Below are 20,001 nucleotides of genomic sequence, written 5' to 3'. Positions count from 1 at the left end.
ACAGGTGCTCTTACTCTCCAGTTACTCACTGAGCTAGGTAATACTGTAATCCCCAAGAAGGGGTATTATAGGCCTTTTGTTTAGCCCTGTTAATACTTCATTCTACTAATAAAACTCTAGTAATAGTAAAAAAAATCGTGTATTCAATGAATATTAATTGAATATGCCAGGAACTGTGTTAAGAGTAGCTGATAAAAAGGTGAAGACATGATCCATTCTCATCAGGAAATAATCTTATCTACTACGAACCCTCATGCCTGTGCTGCAGAAGCTGAGGTCCCAGAGGGATGGATTCTGACTAGGTTAGGGGTGTAGGGATAGACAGAAAAGAGGCCTCTGAAAAACCAAACTGATGTTATTACTAATGATTCCATAATTTATTCATTGGAGAATCCTCTGGGTCCACATTCAGAACATATTTTCTTTAATATTTTTCATGATTGTACCAAGTGCTCCTGTTTGGTATTTTGTTTGATAGTTGCTTGGAACAAATATGGTATGGAGACACACACTGACAACAGCAAAAAGTGCTGACTGGGACCAACAGTGAGGGAGGGGACCCCAGAGGTAGGAAGTTGATAACCCACATGTCATCTGGTATCTCCAGTTGTTCATTCCTTGATATTCCTGATGATAATGTTACAAACTGTACCAGGGAAAGCAAACATAGTCACTGCCCCTGGTAAGAAGGTAGGGGAATAACTATCTTAGAAAACTTGATGCAAATCAAGTTTGTAAAATATTAATACCTGAAAAATCATATACTTACATCTCCAACATTCGTTTAAAACTGAGTTGTGGGATATATAAGTTGCATTTGTGTGCATGTGTAAGTATGTATGTATGTATGTATGCAGAAACGTTTTGATTTGTGGATGTTTTATGCCTTAAAATATTTACTGGCTTGAAAATATATTTTAACTGGCCTAAAATTTTAGAGGTGATCTCCCTGTGAATATCTGTGTTAAATTGACCATTTTGAAATTTAAGACAATATATATATCGTTTCAGATATTGTTTCACTATTTTGATCAGAAAAGTATGCTAGAGAACCATATTTTACATCTAAGAATATTTATGTTAACATTTTTCAGTCAGCAGAAATTTATTTTATCTCATGCCCATTTCATTTTCTTTTTCAATGTTAGGGACTTTTGCCGTCAGGATGAAAAGTGTGATTATTACTTTAGTGTGGATGCAGATGTTGTTTTGACAAATCCAAGGACTTTAAAAATTTTGATTGAACAAAACAGGTACTTTCTAAAATTCGATATCAATTTATTGTTAAAATGATTATTTTTCATATTGATGTGAACATACTGTAGTTATTGTGTGTTTAGTAAATTGAGGGAATTTAGTTATGTTCTACAGCTAATAAACTTTCAATTCAAGTTAATTATTTTTCATTTAAAGGAGTCATAGAAAACAGCCTGAATACATCTGGAATTATTTAATGTTAGTTATAATCACAAATAGTTACTTGGCCCATTTTTCTGTTTAAAGCTAGGTGAAATTATGATATATCTGATACTAAAATTTAGAGTTGTTTTATTCTCTATAGATATTTTTAAAGTAGAATTTCACAAAACTTCTGACCAAAATAGTTATTGCATACAGAGTTGTAGTCCTTAGTATCAGAAGGAAATTTCAGAGGTACAAATCATCCGACAGTCATATGTGTAGCTTTATTTACTATTGAACTAGTTATCACTTAACAGTGTCTGTTTGCTCATTTAACTCAATTGAAATGGGAAAAAGACATCATGTATATCAGCTTACAATGATATTAAGTTTGTTTGTCAATACTACTGCTAATACTAATAATACCATTTTTACTACTCCTGCTAAGACCTCACCTTTAACAAGTGCTTATTAAGTGCCAGGTATTGTTGTAAGTACATGTATTAACACAATTATTTCTCATAATAAATAGAATGTTTAGTGGATGAAATGTTAGAATGATTGTTTTTATTTTGTTAAGTAAGATACATGGGAAATCTACTATGCTTTATTAACCCACCCTATATATAATATCTATCTATCTATCTATCTATCTATCTATCTATCTATCTATCCATATCACTAGAATTTGTAAATTTGAGAATTTAGTTTTTACTTCAAAAATCTAAGACCTCTCTGTAGCAAGCTGTATATACAGCCCAACTGTATAGCTGTGTTATAGATACTCAATATCTAAGTTAACTATCTATGTACATTGTAGGTAATTTTCCAAAGCATATGAATGAGGTTTTGATCATTTGGCAAGGAAAAGCAGTTGTGATACCCTAGAGATATGAAATAGTGTATGATTTGTAACTCTTGAAGCCTAGTTTAATTCAGTACTATTTTCTTGAATTTGCATTGTTTTCTCTTAATTTGATTGAAATGCTATAGTGTGTAATGCACATATGCTTTTTAATAATATTTAGATATTTTCATTTTATGACTATAATTTAGATATTTATTAATTATTCTCTTAGTGAACTATTTAATGAATTTACACTATGTATTTGACATATATCCCTCTTAATATTAAACATTTTAAACCTTCTAAAAGAAAAAAAATTCCCGGCCGGGAGCAGTGGTGCACGCCTGTAATCCCAGCACTTTGGGAGGCCGAGGTGGGCGGATCACGAGGTCAGGAGATCGAGATCATCCTGGCTAACACAGTGAAACCCCGTCTCTACTAAAAATACAAAAAATTAGCCAGGTGTGGTGGCGGGTGCCTGTAGTCCCAGCTACTCAGGAGGCTGAGGCAGGAGAATGGTGTGAACCCAGGAGGCAGAGCTGGCAGTGAGCCAAGATTGCGCCACTGCACTCTAACCTGGGCGAAACAGCAAGATTCCATCTCAAAAAAGAAAAAAAACTTACCTGTCATCTGGGTCCCTTGCCCCTTAAAGAGTAAAACTCAGGCTATGTCTCCATGGAATTCTGTTAGTTAATCAAAGGTTTGGGTTTATGTAATACCTATGGTTCTTGCTTTTGTATCTAGACATGTGGTTTCTATAGTCTATTCACATATGCCAGGAATGTTGCAAGATTTAGTAGATTGGACTGAAGGGTAGAGAAAGATTTGACACATCTTGGGCATGTGGCTTTCTAGCTTCTCATCAGCTCTCTTTTTTCCTCTTCCTATCTCTATTTGCTCCCTTGCTCTAAATTTTACTCCTTAAATTGTATAATAATATGAATCATTCCTCAGCTGTCATCCTTACATTTTCATTCACAAAAACATTGAGGTATACAGCAGATGAATTTTGGTTTCCCAAATTTGTTGGTTTAAACCTTTTCAGGAGGCAGCTGGGATTATAAATTATAAGTTCTTTTTAAATTAAATATTTGATAGTTATTCATATTGAATTATTTCCCAAATTAATGTATGTAGATTCTAATTCATGTTATTATTTCCAATATTGTAGGTATTCAAAACAAAACAAAACGTGTTTCTGATTAATAGTTTAGTAGGAATTTGTAAGAATAAACCAAAATTTATTATTTTGCATGATTTGTATTTATTTTTATTTATTTAGTTTTTTGAGACGGAGTCTTGCTCTGTCGCCCAGGTTGGAGTGCAGTGGCATGATCTTGGCTCACTGCAACCTCCGCCTCCCGGGTTCAAGCGATTCTCCTGTGTCAGCCTCTTGATTAGCTGGGATTATAGGTGGGCGCCACCATGTCTGGTTAACTTTTTTTGGTATTTTTAGTAGAGATGGGATTTCACCATGTTGGTCAGGCTGGTCTCAGACTCCTGACCTTGTGATCCGCCCGCCTCGGCTTCCCAAAGTGCTGGATTACAAGCATGAGCCACCGTGCCTGGCCCGATGTGTGTTTATTTATTTCACTTTTGTGCATGTAATAGAAAGGGCCTGGCTGGTCTTCACAAGATGGAGGTGAAATAGGTTTTCTTTTTTCTTATAAAGAATAGTTGTTCCATAAATTTGCTTTCTGAAATAGTTAAAGGAAAGTTCAGTGTTGCCAGAACTAGCTTACTGTAATCACAAGTCATTTTTTAAAGTCATGGAAAACTGGAAACATACTTAAGTAATTTGAGACTTAATTACAGGAAAACTTTGCCTATTTACAAACGTCTCAGTTCATCTTCATTCATTTTTTACAAATTCAACAAATATTAATTGAATATCTTAAATGCACCAGGGGCTGTTGTTCACCCAGTGACAATGAAAATATTTGGTTTCATTTAGTATAGGTTCCGAAATACTTTAATTAAACTTAAATATAATTAAATAACTAAAGTAGTTTCCCTCTGTTGGATGTAAGCAAGGCATTTTTAAAAGTCATTTTTATGTATTCATTAGCATTTTCAATTACTTTTTCCTTCTTTGTTACTCTTTTTAAGCAATATGATTGAAAATTAGCAATATGCTTATTAAAGAAAAGATGTTGGGAAAGAAGATCCTTATTTTATTTTTATTAACTGCAGGTTTGTTAAATGAGCTTTATTGTGTTATATGACATGCTAAGCCCAAAATACATAATTCTGTGGTAATTTAAAAATAAATAATTATATAGGTTTCTCTCTCTCTCTCTCTCACACTCTCTGTCTTTAGAAAGATCATTGCTCCCCTTGTAACTCGTCATGGAAAGCTATGGTCCAATTTCTGGGGAGCATTGAGTCCTGATGGATACTATGCACGATCTGAAGATTATGTGGATATTGTTCAAGGGAATAGAGTGTAAGTTACTTGGTTTAATATTTTAATGTGAAATACCATAATCTAAAGATGTAGTCTTGTTAGTATTACTTGAAATTTTTTTTGCATTCATCTCTTTTCTTTATAGTTAATGGGAATTTGAGAACCCAAGACCACTTGGAATCCTGAAATACCAGTATAAAACTAATATTTTAAAAAAATGTTTTTAAAGTCCCTAATCTTCAAAGGAACAAGCTCATTGCTGTGGGGAATACTAAGAGATTATGTATGTTTACCATACTCACATTATGCTTGATAGAAGAGTAATACTCTTTATTTAAAAGTTTGGAAAGGGGATTTAGTTTACTAACTTTTTAGTGGTTATAATTAAGGGTTGTTTTGATAGGTTTTACAATTTATAATTAAGCCAACAATAACACTAACAACCAGAACATTCCAGTATTCCTGATTGCATGAGTTTTTTTGTGTGTGAAATAGCTATTCTACTTTAAATACAAGTTTTTTCACCAATATTAGATTTTCACTTCTAGAGACTGAAAAGAATATATTTGCTGAAAAGTGTGTGCATGATTTATATTTATTTCAGAGACAATGGTTGATTACTAAAAATAATCACAATTGAAATAGTTTTGCTAAGGTAATATTGGAGAAGAATGTCATTCTTTTTTTCATACATATGATGGACCAGAGTGACTAAGACATTACATGCTTTGCCTTAGTTCTCAAACATGTCAGCCTGATTAAAAAGGGGCAGTACACTCTCAGGACTAAAAGGATGTGTCCTTAAATTTAGAAAAAAAAAAAAGGCACACGTTTCTGTTCAAACAGTTGAGTGGTAAAAAGATGTGTTGCTTGTGGAAATAGTAATTGGTGTGGAAAGCTTCAATCTGAATGACGTAAATACAATAAAGGTTTTTGTTAGCTGCAATTAAAATGCACAGTGGAGGAGAAAAGACTATTAAGATCATATTCTGTTGTTTCTATGCAGTTGTATTGACTCTGGGTGAGTTGTATAGACAGTATACCTGATAGTATCTTTGAGCACATCAGAAATGAGGGTTTGTGAAGGTAGAATGGAAAATTCGTTTCAAGCTGCTTTAGGCATTGGTGATTTTCTGTCCAACCTCCTGTCATTGTTGTCTAAAGTATAAGGAAAAAAATATGGCAGAAACTTTTGATCTGGAATACACTTAATGTCCAAAAGCTACACGAAGGAGCAACTCTGTGTGTGTGTGTGTGTGTGTATGTGTGTGTGTGTAAGTTGAAACACTGAATAATTCCCCAGAGATTAATTTCTGAATTTAGCTGACATGTATACAGTAATTCTCCCTTATCTATGGTTTTGCTTTCCATGGTTTCAAGTCAACTGTGGATTGAAAATACGAAGATATGTTGAGATAGAGAAAGTGTAAACATTCATGTAACTTTTATTACAGCATATTGTTATAGTTGTTCTATTATTGTTGTTAGTCTTACTGTACTTTATGTATAAATTAAACTTTATTATAAGTATGTATGTGTAGGAAAAAACATAGTAGTGTATGTGTAGGAAAAAACATAGTAGTGTATGTGTAGGGTTTGTTACTATCTGCTTTCAAGCATCCACTGGGGTCCTGGAATGTATTACCCTCACATAAGGCGGGGACTGCTGTACTCCTTAAGGCATTTTTCTTTGAGGCTAGTCTAGTAAGACACAATATCATATTTCCTTTAATATCTAACTACATTTCTTGGTCAAGATCTTGCCTTGATGTTCTCTAAAGGAAAGGCGCACAGTCTTAGGGGCAAAACTTGTTTTGCAGTTTTTATGAAATCAGTCATGTTCAGAGTGAGAATATAGATGTGGGAAAGGATGCAACGTTTATGTGCTCCCAGCTGTATTTCTTCATGTTTTCCTTTTTCTATAAAATATTTAAGATGGCTTAATGAATGGTAAGAGAATATAATTTTGGAGAATTTTAGGCTGTATTCAGTGGTATGCTGGTAAATGTGTAACAACTGGCTTTTGGAGGTGGAGGGTTCCCTGATTTAAAGTGCTCGCCCATATGTTTGGTGTAAATACTTCTACCATGGCTGATTTCAAGTTTCCAATGTGAAATTACTGAACACGGACTTGGCAGAAAAAGTTAACTTTGGGGAGCCAGTATGAGCTGGGTCTAGTGCACCACTGGTTGTATGTTATGATTCATGCTATCAAATTCTTTAATTTTAAATAGAAACAACTTCTGTACAATAGATTATAATAGTCTAATTGTAACAACTGATTGAGATATGATAGCTATAATACAAATGCCAAACAGATACCAACCCAAAATTGAAATGTATCCAAAGGGACAGTGGTTTATCTCCTAAATCTCATTAAATATAGTGTATACAGTGTAATCATATATATATCATTGAATATATTTGTATGTTGATTCAATAATTTATATATACAAAATCTAAACACAAAGCATTTATTTTAAAAAGGTAAAAATGAAACAAAATTGTTTGTATTTGTGGTATATAAGAATGTCTTCTCTTTACTTTCAGAGGAGTATGGAATGTCCCATACATGGCTAATGTGTACTTAATTAAAGGAAAGACACTCCGATCAGAGATGAATGAAAGGAACTATTTTGTTCGTGACAAACTGGATCCTGATATGGCTCTTTGCCGAAATGCTAGAGAAATGGTAAGATATGCAGTGATGGCTTGCTTGAATGTTCTTATAAGATGGCTTGCTTTACCAGTTGGTGTGTCACTGTGTTTTGATGCCCTTTGTCTTGCTAATTTGTAAGTACTAGCCAATTTTTTTGGTTCTGTGTTAAAAATTTGGGAGCAATTTTGGAGATAATTTAACATTTACTTATAGAAATGGTATGAAAAATGTTAGTTTTTGTGCTCAGGCTAATTCATAGGCAACAGAGTTGGATTTCAGTAATAAAGATGTATTTGTTACAAATCAGCTTTGCTCTTTTAAGAATACATCTTTAATTTGAAATTCTATAGTGAAAACTTGATCTAATTAAAATTAATTAGATAAGGTTAGATGGAACAATATTTCCACATTTAAGAATATTTTTGTTCTAAAATTAATGTCCACATTTTCTCTAACTAGGTAAAATTTTAAAGTTGTTACTAACTTCACATTCTTAAAAAGCAGGATTATTACCACCAAGCTAGTAGAAGTGTTGAGATACGTAGTGTATTTACTCTAAATAAAATACTAATGATACCTTGCTGCACTACAAATATACTTTTCTTATAAAACTTAACATGACTAGAAAATAATTTTTCAAAATGCATAAATATGGCTTAGAATATATTGATATGATTTTTGGTTTTAGAAATGATGGGGTTATTTTATTTCCGATTTCCAAATTTATATAAGCAATTGTGATTTGATGAAAAATCAGAAAAGTTGGCAAGTATTTTTTTCTTAGTTTAACAAAGCATGTATTGTTTGAATATGTTTGTTTTCTCTACAAACCTATGTGCATTATTATTGAATATCCTCAGTACTTGTGATTGTATTTTGTGCTCATGTTTGGCTGATTTGACTCAACAGCGCATCATGGAATGGCCTCTCTTACTCATTTTTTTCCTTTGTCTTATGTGTCTAATGAAAGTTCTGCTAAGGAATGAGCTTAGACTTATGTTTGACCCCACCACACCTCCCAAAAAGAAAAGAAAAGAAGGGCTGAAAGAGCTGGAGATGTTTCTTTGTGTGCGCTATAAGCTTTGCTTGTTCTGCATGTTGTCTATGAAGGACATTTCAGAATGTTAGCTTTTGATCAACAGCTGCTATTATTTTTATTTACCAAGAATACCTGAGAGAGCGGGTATACAGGTCAACTTACCCAATGCTTCTCTTCATTTTAGACTTTACAAAGGGAAAAAGACTCCCCTACTCCGGAAACATTCCAAATGCTCAGCCCCCCAAAGGTGTTATTTTTACTTATTTTATTTATTTTTGTTTATTTAATATTTGATATAGTATATTGCCTAGTAGTAAAGTTTCTTTAAGGGCCTTAGTTGCATTTAGCTTGGTATAATGTTGATTTTCATCAGTCATCTGTGTATGTGTGTGTGTGTTTTGTGTGACTTGGGCATGGGTCTTGTGTGATAGTCAACTCTTGGTTCTTTGAGCTGATTTATATTTTATGGTTGACAGGTGAGAAAGTTAAACCTAAGTCCCTTTCATTCTTTTTTTAGGTTTTTATTTCTTTTTAAAGGGAGAGAAGAGGATAGAAGTAGGTATAAAATAGAATTTGATTACAGTAAGGTTTAGGTGCACATTATTGAGTTATTAATCACTAAGTCTTTTACTATTAAAACAGGTCCAAAAAGAAACAACATTACCTCGTGGTGTTTTCCACATTTGTCTGGTTGGGGCAAGAATATGAAATTGGTTTTCTTTATCTGCCTTTATAATGTATGACTCATTTGCGTGTTAGCCTTTAAACATTAGAAAAAGAAAGGAATGAAACAGACTGGTGAAATATGACTGGCAGTGAATTCTTGATTAAAAATGTGATGCTTTCTTTGAAAGAGAAATAAGCCAAAAGAGGTATAATTCATTGCACTGTGTCTCAAAAATATTTCTGCTTTCAAACAGGAATTTTTTCCTCGATGTCTACATCTAGGATCAATGAGAAAGGGACAAAAACAGTCCATTCTTCTTTTTTTTCAGTTGAGTGTCAGTGCTATCTACTAGTTTTCTGTGGTGTCTGAATTCATAATCAAAATTTGAGTTTTTTATTTTAAACTATGCACATTTTATATGAATAAAAATGCATGTTCATAAATGAAATATAAAAATTGAAATTAATATCTTCTATATATTTTTCCTATGATTAAATTTACTTTTGTACCTACCTCTAAGATTAATACTGTTATTTTCTGGCATATAGGGTGTATTTATGTACATTTCTAATAGACATGAATTTGGAAGGCTATTATCCACTGCAAATTACAATACTTCTCATTATAACAATGACCTCTGGCAGATTTTTGAAAATCCTGTGGTATGTATTTCATACTCAACTTTATTATTTTTCTATAACTGTGTTTATAAATCAGTCGGTTAATAATATAAAATGTGGTTAGAGGCTTTTAAAAATGACATAAGGTGAAATGCACATCAAAACCACAATGAGATACTGTCTCACACCAGAGTGGCTATTATTAAAAAGTCAAAAACAGATATGGGTGAGGCTATGGAGAAAAGGGAATGCTTGTACATGGTTGGTCGGAATGTAAATTAGTTTAGCAAATTGGAAAGCAGTTTGAAGATTTCTCAAAGATCTTAAAACAGAGCTACTGTTTGACCCAGCAATTCCATTACTGGGTATATAGCCAAAAGAAAGTAAGTCATTTGACCAAAACGACACATGAACCTGTATCTGTTCGTTGCAGCACTATTCACAGTAGCAAAGACATGGACTCAAACTGGGTGTTCATTAATGGTGGACTGGATAAAGAAAATGTGTTACGTACACACCATAGAATACTATAAAGCCATAAAAAAGAACAATATTATGTCATTTTCAGCAACATGGAGAGAGCTGGAGGCCATTACCCTAAGTGAATTAATGGAACAGAAAACCAAATACTGCATGTTCTCACTTATGACTGGGAGCTAAACATTGGGTACTTGTGAACATAAGTATAGGAACAATAGACCCTGGGGATCACTAGAGGAGTGAGGGAGTAGGGAGGGGGACAAGGGTTGAAAAACCAACTAATGGGTACTGTGCTCACTACCTTGGTGATGGGATCAGTCATACCGTAAACCTTAGCATCATGCATTATACACTTGCAACAAACCTGCACATATACTCCCTGAATCCAAAAGCTGAAATTTTTTTTAAAAGTAAATAAAAAGAAAAAAATTAAAACGACATAATTAATTGTATTTCATGATCTATAGAGTAGATCTAAACTTGACCAATAACTTGTTTTTATTAAGACACTTATTAGGTTTGGGGAAGGGAATTATCAATTTGTTCTCTTCCAATATTCTAATATTTTTGTTTTGTGTATTCAAAAGCACCATCCAGTTTTAATCATAATTTTAGAAACATGTTTACAAATAGCTCGCATATTATAACAGTTTGTTTTTTAGAAGAAAATTCAAAAATTTTGTTTAGGAAAATACATTTTTTTAAATTATTTTTTGACAGTTTTGTGAATGTACATCAAAGATAGCCAGAGAGAATTGCAGAGAAAGCTGATTCAGCATATGAAGAGTCTTAACTTGAAGAAACAATTTCCTTTTAAAATCTGTTTTCTTCTTCTTCTTCTTCTTTTTTTTTTTTTGTAACAGATTTGAATGGTACAGTAATTAGCTCCTTTTGTGTTTTACAGGGACATCTTTTTGTTAGGCAGGTGGCACACTTATTCAAGGGAAAATGCTCTCTTCAACAATCAAACCTGTAACACTGCTGTAATGATTTTCCCCTTGCCAATAGTAAAAGTTTTAAATTGCAGACTCAATCCACCTGATGAGAATTGTCCTTTATTTTGTAGGAATAGTTGAGATATGGGGATAGTAAATGTAGTTGTCTCTGAATATTCTGAATAGGAAAATATTATCTTTTGACATAGTGTTATTTTAAAAGTACTTTTGTTCCATTTTAGCCACATACCTTCCTCTTTCACGGAAGTAAAGTTGAAAAGAGGTGTTTTCTAGTCGTGAGGGTAGAATTCCATATTTCACTTCACCATTGAATCTCTTGGTGTCTTGAGGGATAGAATTATTTGATTTCTTGGGTGACATTAGGTTCCAAGTCAGATATCCTGAATTATATCCTGAATTGTAGATATTTGTGTAAGAATTCAAGTCTTTGGAAAGTAAGCAATGAAAATATCAGAACTAAGTAGGAACAACTTTTCTTTCCATGGCTTTCTTTGTTCTCTGTTAAATCAGCCTGATTAATATGCCTCGTGAGGGATACCGCATAGCAAAATGCTTATTGATTATCCCATTATCAGAATTTCTAAGAAATTAATAAAGTCACAGTTTGCTCAATGATTTGAAAGGTGATCTACAATGAAATGTTAATACTAGTGCCCTAAAATAAAATCTTAGGGGATTTTTTTTTTACTTTAACTTGAAGAAAAATCAGCATTGATGCACAGGAAAAAGGCTACAGGTAAAAATTCTTAAATCTTATGAATGACTATTCAGTTTTCTTCCCATATTTTAGAATCAGAAAGCTAATTAATATTAGAGGGAATAATGAGATAATATAGAAATCTGATCCATATATACTACATAAACATGAAATTTATTAAAATTTTGAAGATACCTTTGTTTCCTTCACATGAAAAATGTTTGAGTTACATATAAACAGATATGCAAAACCAATGACATAAATTGTGATATAAATATTCAGCCCCTAAAATCTAGCCTCAAAAGATGTATTTAAGGCAAATATCTTTTGAAACATCTTTTGATTGGAATTATTTTGAGTCTGTGTCTCACTTCCTCCCTGCTGCCTCTCTGTATTTGCACTTTGTAAAGAGAAAATTAATAATTTCTAGAAATATTCTAAATTTCAGAAGAGATCTTTTTGGATATTTATATCACTCCATATATTAATATATTAATATTTTAATAAATATCCATATTTGAATAAAGAACTTGACCCAATAAAATAATTCTTTAGCTTTTGTTGAAAAAAGTTGAGATATCTTTGTGTGTGGATTTTATGCCAGAGATTGGTCAAAAAGAATCAAATTCATGGATTAGAATAAAGAGAAACCATTTTTCAATATAGAGCCCTAACCCTTAATTTTAGTAACTGAAAGAAGTGAAAGTGCTAGTAAACTCATGATTATTCCTTGATAAATATTAATAACTGCAGTGAAGGCAGAAATTTTAAAAACTCATTTAAAAAATCAAATTTAGAATAATTTACTATAGACATATAAGACAGACCCTAGTTAATGAATTCACTAATTCATTTTTACAAATATTTGTTGGTAGAATTTTGCTCCTTGTCTTTTACCTTTAAGCACATATTTATTTACCTACTTTGTGTATATATTAAAATACTGATGGTCCCCAACTTATGGTGGCTTTACTTAGGAATTTTCAGCTTTATGATGGATTTGTCAGGGTACTGTGTGTTTTTAACCTCCCACGGGTTTATTGGGACATAACCCCATCGTGAGTCAGGGAGCGTCTATAAAATGTGTGAATCTATTCACCGTAAGATTACTTAAGTTTTAAAATCCTGAGGTACAATATTTCATAAATAAAAATTTTGTATTTCATAGAATGACATAAGGATATTCAGAACCAGGCAAAGATTAAGCTATATACTGTGATTTCTGAAAATTACTATTTTGTCCACTATACATAATCATTTATAAGTTGAATAATTTCTAAAATGCATATGCTTTGTACTTTTCAGTGAAGTATTTATAAAGATATTTGTTTTAATATGTACTTCTTTTTATAGGACTGGAAGGAAAAGTATATAAACCGTGATTATTCAAAGATTTTCACTGAAAATATAGTTGAACAGGTTTGTATTAATGATTACAAAGTATAGAAAATTTTGCTGTTATTTTCCAGAAGAAATATTATTAATACAATACTACTTTCACAGAAGATGTGAAAGTGGAGAAACTACCTTTTAGGTAAAATTTATTTGGCTCAATTACTGATTAAATGGCATTAAGGAACATACAGTTGTAAAATGTAGAACATAGAAATTAACATTTTAAAAGCATGCCTTTTTAAAAAGCATGCTCCTATGTGTCATAGCTTTCTGAAACCACTAAAAATAGAAACTGTTGACAGATCTCTGATGTAGAACTCTTGCAGTGAAAGCTTATCTTTGGAAGAAACTGGGCTGTCTTTCTGAAAGAGTCTTTTCTCAGAGACATCTTCGAAACATGAATTCTCTTTTAGCTTACTGTTCAAAACTATTCGTAATACCTAATTTTTGAGAATGTAAGATGTCATCAGTTCTGAGGTGTACCATTATTTATGTACCATGAGAAAAAAAATACTGTCAATAAACCATGACAGAAAACTATGTTTCCTAGTCATACAATATTTTTTATTTTACACATATTAAAATAACTATTTTAGACTATTAAGACACAGAAGTTATTATGTCTTCTAACGATGATGCATATTTTATAGCCCTGTCCAGATGTCTTTTGGTTCCCCATATTTTCTGAAAAAGCCTGTGATGAATTGGTAGAAGAAATGGAACATTATGGCAAATGGTCTGGGGGAAAACATCATGTAAGTTGTAATTTCACACTAAGAACTAAAATGTATGTGGGGGTTAAGTAGATACTCAGAGAATTTGGAGGGGTTATATACTTTTTCTCATATGTCTCTGAGTTCTAGACTTAGATAAATTGGCTAGCCAAGGCTCTGATTTCAGTCTACTTCTCCCACCAACCAATTTTTTAACACTTAAGTAATTTCATCAGTTTGGGCGGGTTTCTCCTTTATGCATGTAATTACACTGGATGTTCCCTAAGGGTAGATGTCCTCAGGCCAGAGTTTGTTAGGTAACACATGTCTTTACAGAGTGATATCACTCTTTTCCAAGGCCACTTTTTATTCCTTGCATTTTCAGTGAGCTATGGTGAAAATTCTAAGGCAAACGTTATCTGGCTGTCAAAACTGTTTTTGTGTGTAAAGATAGGAAGGAGGGATCTGAGTGCCTTAGGTGTAATTCAGTTTTGCATTTGCCTTCAGTGTCAAAGACTTGGCAGGAAATACTACTGCCAGTGGTTAGATGTGTTTCTTTTCCTCTGAGAACAGACGTGCCATTTTAGCAGAATACTCTGGAATATTACTGCCTCTGCACGGTTATGTCCCCCAGGTAATGAGCTGATAAGGGAGAGGGAAGCTTAAAGTATAAGGAAGAACTTAAGTCAGTAGGTGGTGAAATAATGAAAAGCAATCATTCAAAAACTTTTGAGTGTTACAAACAGAAGTGAGGAAGGGCGGGGAAAGCTTGTTTTCGGTGTTTGGTAATACAGACAGCAGATATGCCAAGTGTATGCTCATCAAGCAGCTAAGACTGCCTAAAGGGTCACTGTAAAAAAAGACTCATTTTTAAGAGGGGATGTGAGGGCTTAGGAAGTCAATTTTATTTACTTTATAGCTAAACTTCACATATACATTTAAGAAGTAGGAAAGGAGTCTACTGACCTTACATTACTTTGTTTTGTCATTGTATCATTGACAAAGCTGTTACCTAAGTTATTTTGATAATTTTACAGTTAAAGCAGATGGTATACCACATTGGAACAACTGTTATTTTTGTTGTCTATTATGATCTGTGGTTGAAAAAAATACTATAATATAAATGGGAATTGCACGTGGAGTACAGCTTATTATGTCATTAATGTTGTTTCTAGGATAGCCGTATATCTGGTGGTTATGAAAATGTCCCAACTGATGATATCCACATGAAGCAAGTTGATCTGGAGAATGTATGGCTTCATTTTATCCGGGAGTTCATTGCACCAGTTACACTGAAGGTCTTTGCAGGCTATTATACGAAGGTAGTTATCCTCTCACCCCTCCAGCCTATTTCTTACCCATTTTTACACAGGTGTTCTTTTTAATGTTTTTATTAATAAGCAAATCCACTGGCTTACTTTGCTTTTTCAGGGATTTGCACTACTGAATTTTGTAGTAAAATATTCCCCCGAACGACAGCGTTCTCTTCGTCCTCATCATGATGCTTCTACATTTACCATAAACATTGCACTTAATAACGTGGGAGAAGACTTTCAGGTAATTATGACTCTTGTGTTTTTAGATTGTTCAAAAGAAATATATCATTATGAAAAGGACTTTGCCTTAGGCCTTAGTTTCTTTTTTAAATTTTGCTCAAATGACATAATTTGAATTTTGCCACTGGTTAAATATAATCTGATGTATTTCTTCATTTTAACTTTTTTAGGGAGGTGGTTGCAAATTTCTAAGGTACAATTGCTCTATTGAGTCACCACGAAAAGGCTGGAGCTTCATGCATCCTGGGAGACTCACACATTTGCATGAAGGACTTCCTGTTAAAAATGGAACAAGATACATTGCAGTGTCATTTATAGATCCCTAAGTTATTTACTTTTCATTGAATTGAAATTTATTTTGGATGAATGACTGGCATGAACACGTCTTTGAAGTTGTGGCTGAGAAGATGAGGGGAATATTTAAATAACGTCAACAGAAGGACTTCATTTTGGGCCAAACATTTGAAAAACTTTTTATAAAAAATTGTTTGATATTTCTTAATGTCTGCTCTGAGCCTTAAAACACAGATTGAAGAAGAAAAGAAAGAAAAAACTTAAATATTTATTTCTGTGCTTTGTTGCCTCTGAGAATAATGACAATTGATGAATTTGTGTTTCAAATTGATAAAATATTTAGGTACAAATAGCAAGACTCATAATATTTTCTTATTTAAAAAAAGCATGGGAAGATTTTTATTTATCAAAATATAGAGGAAATGTAGACAAAATGGATATAAATGAAAATTACCATGTTTTAAAACCTTGAAAATCAGATTCTAACTGGATTTGTATGCAACTAAGTATTTTTCTGAACACCTATGCAGGTCTTATTTACAGTAGTTACTAAGGGAACACACAAAGAATTACACAATGTTTTCCTCAAGAAAATTAGTACAAAACACAACTGAGGAGCGTATACAGTTGAAAACATTTTTGTTTTGATTTTAAGGCAGATTATTTTATATTTATATTAAAAATCAAACCCTATGTTTCTTTCAGGTGAATCTTCCAAAGTGGATTATATTAAGCAGATATTAGATTTAGGAAAACCTTTCCATTTCTTAAAGTATTATCAAGTGTCAAGATCAGCAAGTGTCCTTAAGTCAAAGAGGTTTTTTTTTTGTTTGTTTTTGCTTTGTTTCCTTTTTTAGAAAGTTCTAGAAAATAGGAAAACGAAAAATTTCATTGAGATGAGTAGTGCATTTAATTATTTTTTAAAAAAACTTTTTAAGTACTTGAATTTTATATCAGGAAAACAAAGTTGTTGAGCCTTGCTTCTTCCCTTTTGCCCTTTGTCTCGCTCCTTATTCTTTTTTTGGGGGGAGGGTTATTTGCTTTTTTATCTTCCTGGTATAATTTCCATTTTATTCTTCTGAGTGTCTATGTTAACTTCCCTCTATCCCACTTATAAAAAAATTCTCCAACAAAAATATTTGTTGACTTGATGTTTTATCACTTCTCTAAGTAAGGTTGAAATACCCTTATTGTAGCTACTGTTTTTAATGTAAAGGTTAAACTTGAAAAGAAATTCTTAATCACGGTGCCAAAATTCATTTTCTAACACCGTGTGTTAGAAAATTATAAAAAATAAAATAATTTTAGAAAGTTTTGTTGTTCTCTTTATTATTGGTGTTTATCTTCTGAAGTGAATACATGATGGAATTGTCTGAAAGAATGAAGCCTATAATTTTTCATTTTGCTTAGTAGATTTAATGATATATGAAACTATTGAATTATAAATGAAATTATAAAATCTTCAATTTTAGGATGACTAGGGATTTGATCTAACTCATTTTAAAAGTGAGAAAATAGAAGCCTAAACGTTATTCAATATAGGTTTATTTGTTTATTAATATTTTCTGGGTCTCTATTATGGGTCAGGCACTGTTCCAGGCACCAAGGATATGTTGATGAAGAAGACATTATAGTCACTGTGAGATGGACTTAAAAAGATAAGGAAGTTGGTTCTACTCTTGTTCTCTGCTTTGGCGACACTTAATACCCAAAGAAAATTTCTACTATCCATCAACTAGGATGAGGAGACATTTTAGTAATGATTTGTGAATTATGTTACTGTACATCAGGAATGGTTTTCAAAATATGTAACACCTGGTATGACATCGATGCCAACTCATCGGAACAGACTCTGGTTATAAAAGCAGATCAGTTCGTTCCTACCAGTGCAAGCCAGCTTAATATCTCTTGTGGTACAGTTCAAAGACATTTCCCAGGTACTAGTTATTTTCCATTTTGGTATCCATGGGTGGTTACTTAGCATAACTATTTCAGTCTCATGCCATGTTTTCAGAAATGGGATCCAGGTAGTCTATTGAGCACTTTTTTTTTGTCTTTCCTCTTATCCTACATTCCATGAAATAATATAAAATGTAGCTTTAAAAAGATGATTCATAATTCGTGAGAGAAAATTAGAAAAATTCCCATAAGTAGATTAAAAAATTTGAAAAACGGAAAACAAGTAGAATTGGAAGGATGGAGAAAAATACAACTTGAAACACACAGAGCAGAAGATACAGAAAGTACATCTGTTGTTTGATTCATTCATTTTATGCAATATAATAAAGGCTTTAAAAAAAATACACACACACACCCATATATATAAACAATTATCCCCTGAATAATGTGGGCGTTAGAGGCACTGATCCCCGTGCAGTCGAAAATCCACATGTACCTTTTGACTCCCTCAACACTTATCAACTAATAACCTACTGTTGACTGGAAGCCTCACTGATAACAGACAGCTGATTAACATTTATGTTATATGTTATATGCATTATACACTGTATTGTTAGAATAAGATAGAGAAAAATTTATTTAAAAAATTATAAAGGAAGATAAAATATATTTACTATTCATTAAGTGGAAGTGGATCATCATAAAGGGTTTCATCCTTGTTGTCTTCGCGCTGAGTAGGCCGAGAAGGAAGGGGAAGAGGAAGGGTGTCTCAGGGGTGGCAGAGACAGAAAAAACCGGCATACACATGAGCCCGCGTAGTTTAAACACATGTAGTCCAAGGGCTTATTGTGTATCTGCAACAATCGGGTATCTCTGACAGATGAACCTGATAAAGTCACACTATTTAGAGTATGATACCATTTATGTTATAAACAAAATACTATATATGTGTGCATAAACCTACAGAAAATTTCCTAGAGAGGAACAACTCTGGAGAGTGGTATGAGATCATGGAGGAGTAAATAGGATTTATGTCTTTTACCTTTTACCCTTGTGTTTTTGAAATATTATAGAAATATATTTGTGTATTGATTGTTTAAAGAAAAAAAGACTAGAAAGAAAAGGAGACATTCACGTAACTAATTTGAATAAATGGAAGCATATGGATGTCAATAGTAACCATGTGTGTGTGCGCATGTGTGTGCACAAGTGTGCATGTGTGTGTATGTGTGTACATACATTACCAAGATGCTTTAAATGCTCACCGTGGTAGAATTTTTTCTCAATGTGCACAGGAATCAATATGAATATTTTCCTTAATATAGATACTTCAATAGTCATCCAGTGCATTAATCTTAATTCTGCTTCATCTTTGAAAACACTAGTAATTTATCTGTATTGGTAACTTAACTAAGAGGTCAAATATCCTTCTATGGAATAGAAATGTGGAAAACAATGAACATATGAGTTGAGTGGTCCATCCTCGTCACAGAATCTCTTTATATACTCACTTGTGTTTTCCTGTCTGACATATGTATGTCTTGATTTATTTGCTTTTTATGCCCTAAAGCCCATTTTACATGACATGCTGGTAACTTGTCATTCGTTTGGAATTTGGAATGGTTATTCAACAGATGTCTCAAAGTTGCAGAAGAGCCCAGTAGAATTTTTAGTCATAATTGTGTCTGTGTAAATAACTCCCTCTGACTAGATGTTAACTGTTGTGGAATATTGAAGTCTTCAAGACTTCATGAAAGCAGTGTATCAAACAGAACTGTTTGTTTTGTGGTCTTTTAGAGTAGCAAGCCACAGCATTATTTAAGAATAATTATTAAGAAAAAGCCATTGGGAAGAAAAATAGGGAAATGTATAAAATTTTTTAATGCAATGAGTTTTGGATTAAAATGGAACAGAAGTACACTAAGAAATAATGAGAAGAGAAAATTGTACATGTAGAAATGCTTTAAAAATGTGATGTACTGCATAATTATATTATTTTGATAAAAGAAATTAGACTGGAAAGGTAAGTAAACAGGCTAGGGATTTGTGAACTTTATAAGTCTTAAATCTTTCTAATAGCATTTAAAAATATACTCAACATCACTGTTCATCAGAGAAATGCCAATCAAAACTGCAATGAAATATTATCTCACCCTAATTAGAATGTCTTATATTCAAAAGACAGGCAATAACAAATGCTTGAGAGGATGTGGAGAAAAGGGACCCCTCACACACTGCTGTTGAGAATGTAATTAATTACAACCACTATGGAGTACAGTTTGGAGGTTCCTCAAAAAAACTAAAAATGGAGCTGCCATATGATACAGCAATTCCAGTGCTTGGTATATGCCCAGAAAAAAAAAAAATCAGT

General features: G+C 32.7%; 1 protein-coding gene across 4 annotated transcripts in view; it reads left to right on the top strand.

Annotated features, from left to right (window-relative positions):
* Positions 1–17,042, top strand: part of PLOD2 (procollagen-lysine,2-oxoglutarate 5-dioxygenase 2) — a 105,488-nt gene extending 88,446 nt beyond the window's left edge. For 3 of the 4 annotated variants that reach the window (XM_024244900.3, XM_024244901.3, XM_054552806.2), the window contains exons 11-20: positions 1,149–1,253; positions 4,569–4,694; positions 7,206–7,347; positions 8,538–8,600; positions 9,569–9,682; positions 13,127–13,192; positions 13,819–13,923; positions 15,057–15,203; positions 15,313–15,438; positions 15,608–17,042. In XM_024244900.3, coding sequence (XP_024100668.1) covers positions 1,149–1,253; positions 4,569–4,694; positions 7,206–7,347; positions 8,538–8,600; positions 9,569–9,682; positions 13,127–13,192; positions 13,819–13,923; positions 15,057–15,203; positions 15,313–15,438; positions 15,608–15,763 — 1,150 coding nt within the window. In that variant the 3' untranslated portion in view covers positions 15,764–17,042. The remainder of the gene's footprint in view (positions 1–1,148; positions 1,254–4,568; positions 4,695–7,205; positions 7,348–8,537; positions 8,601–9,568; positions 9,683–13,126; positions 13,193–13,818; positions 13,924–15,056; positions 15,204–15,312; positions 15,439–15,607) is intronic. The other variant, XM_024244902.3, reaches the window with a different exon arrangement.
* Positions 17,043–20,001: the final 2,959 nt, after the last annotated feature.

The sequence above is a fragment of the Pongo abelii genome, chromosome 2 (genome assembly GCF_028885655.2).
Source record: "Pongo abelii isolate AG06213 chromosome 2, NHGRI_mPonAbe1-v2.0_pri, whole genome shotgun sequence".
In the NCBI taxonomy this organism is placed as follows: Eukaryota; Metazoa; Chordata; class Mammalia; order Primates; family Hominidae; genus Pongo; species Pongo abelii.
The sequence above is the reverse complement of the archived record's forward strand: the minus strand, read 5'-3'. Positions and strand labels throughout refer to the sequence as shown.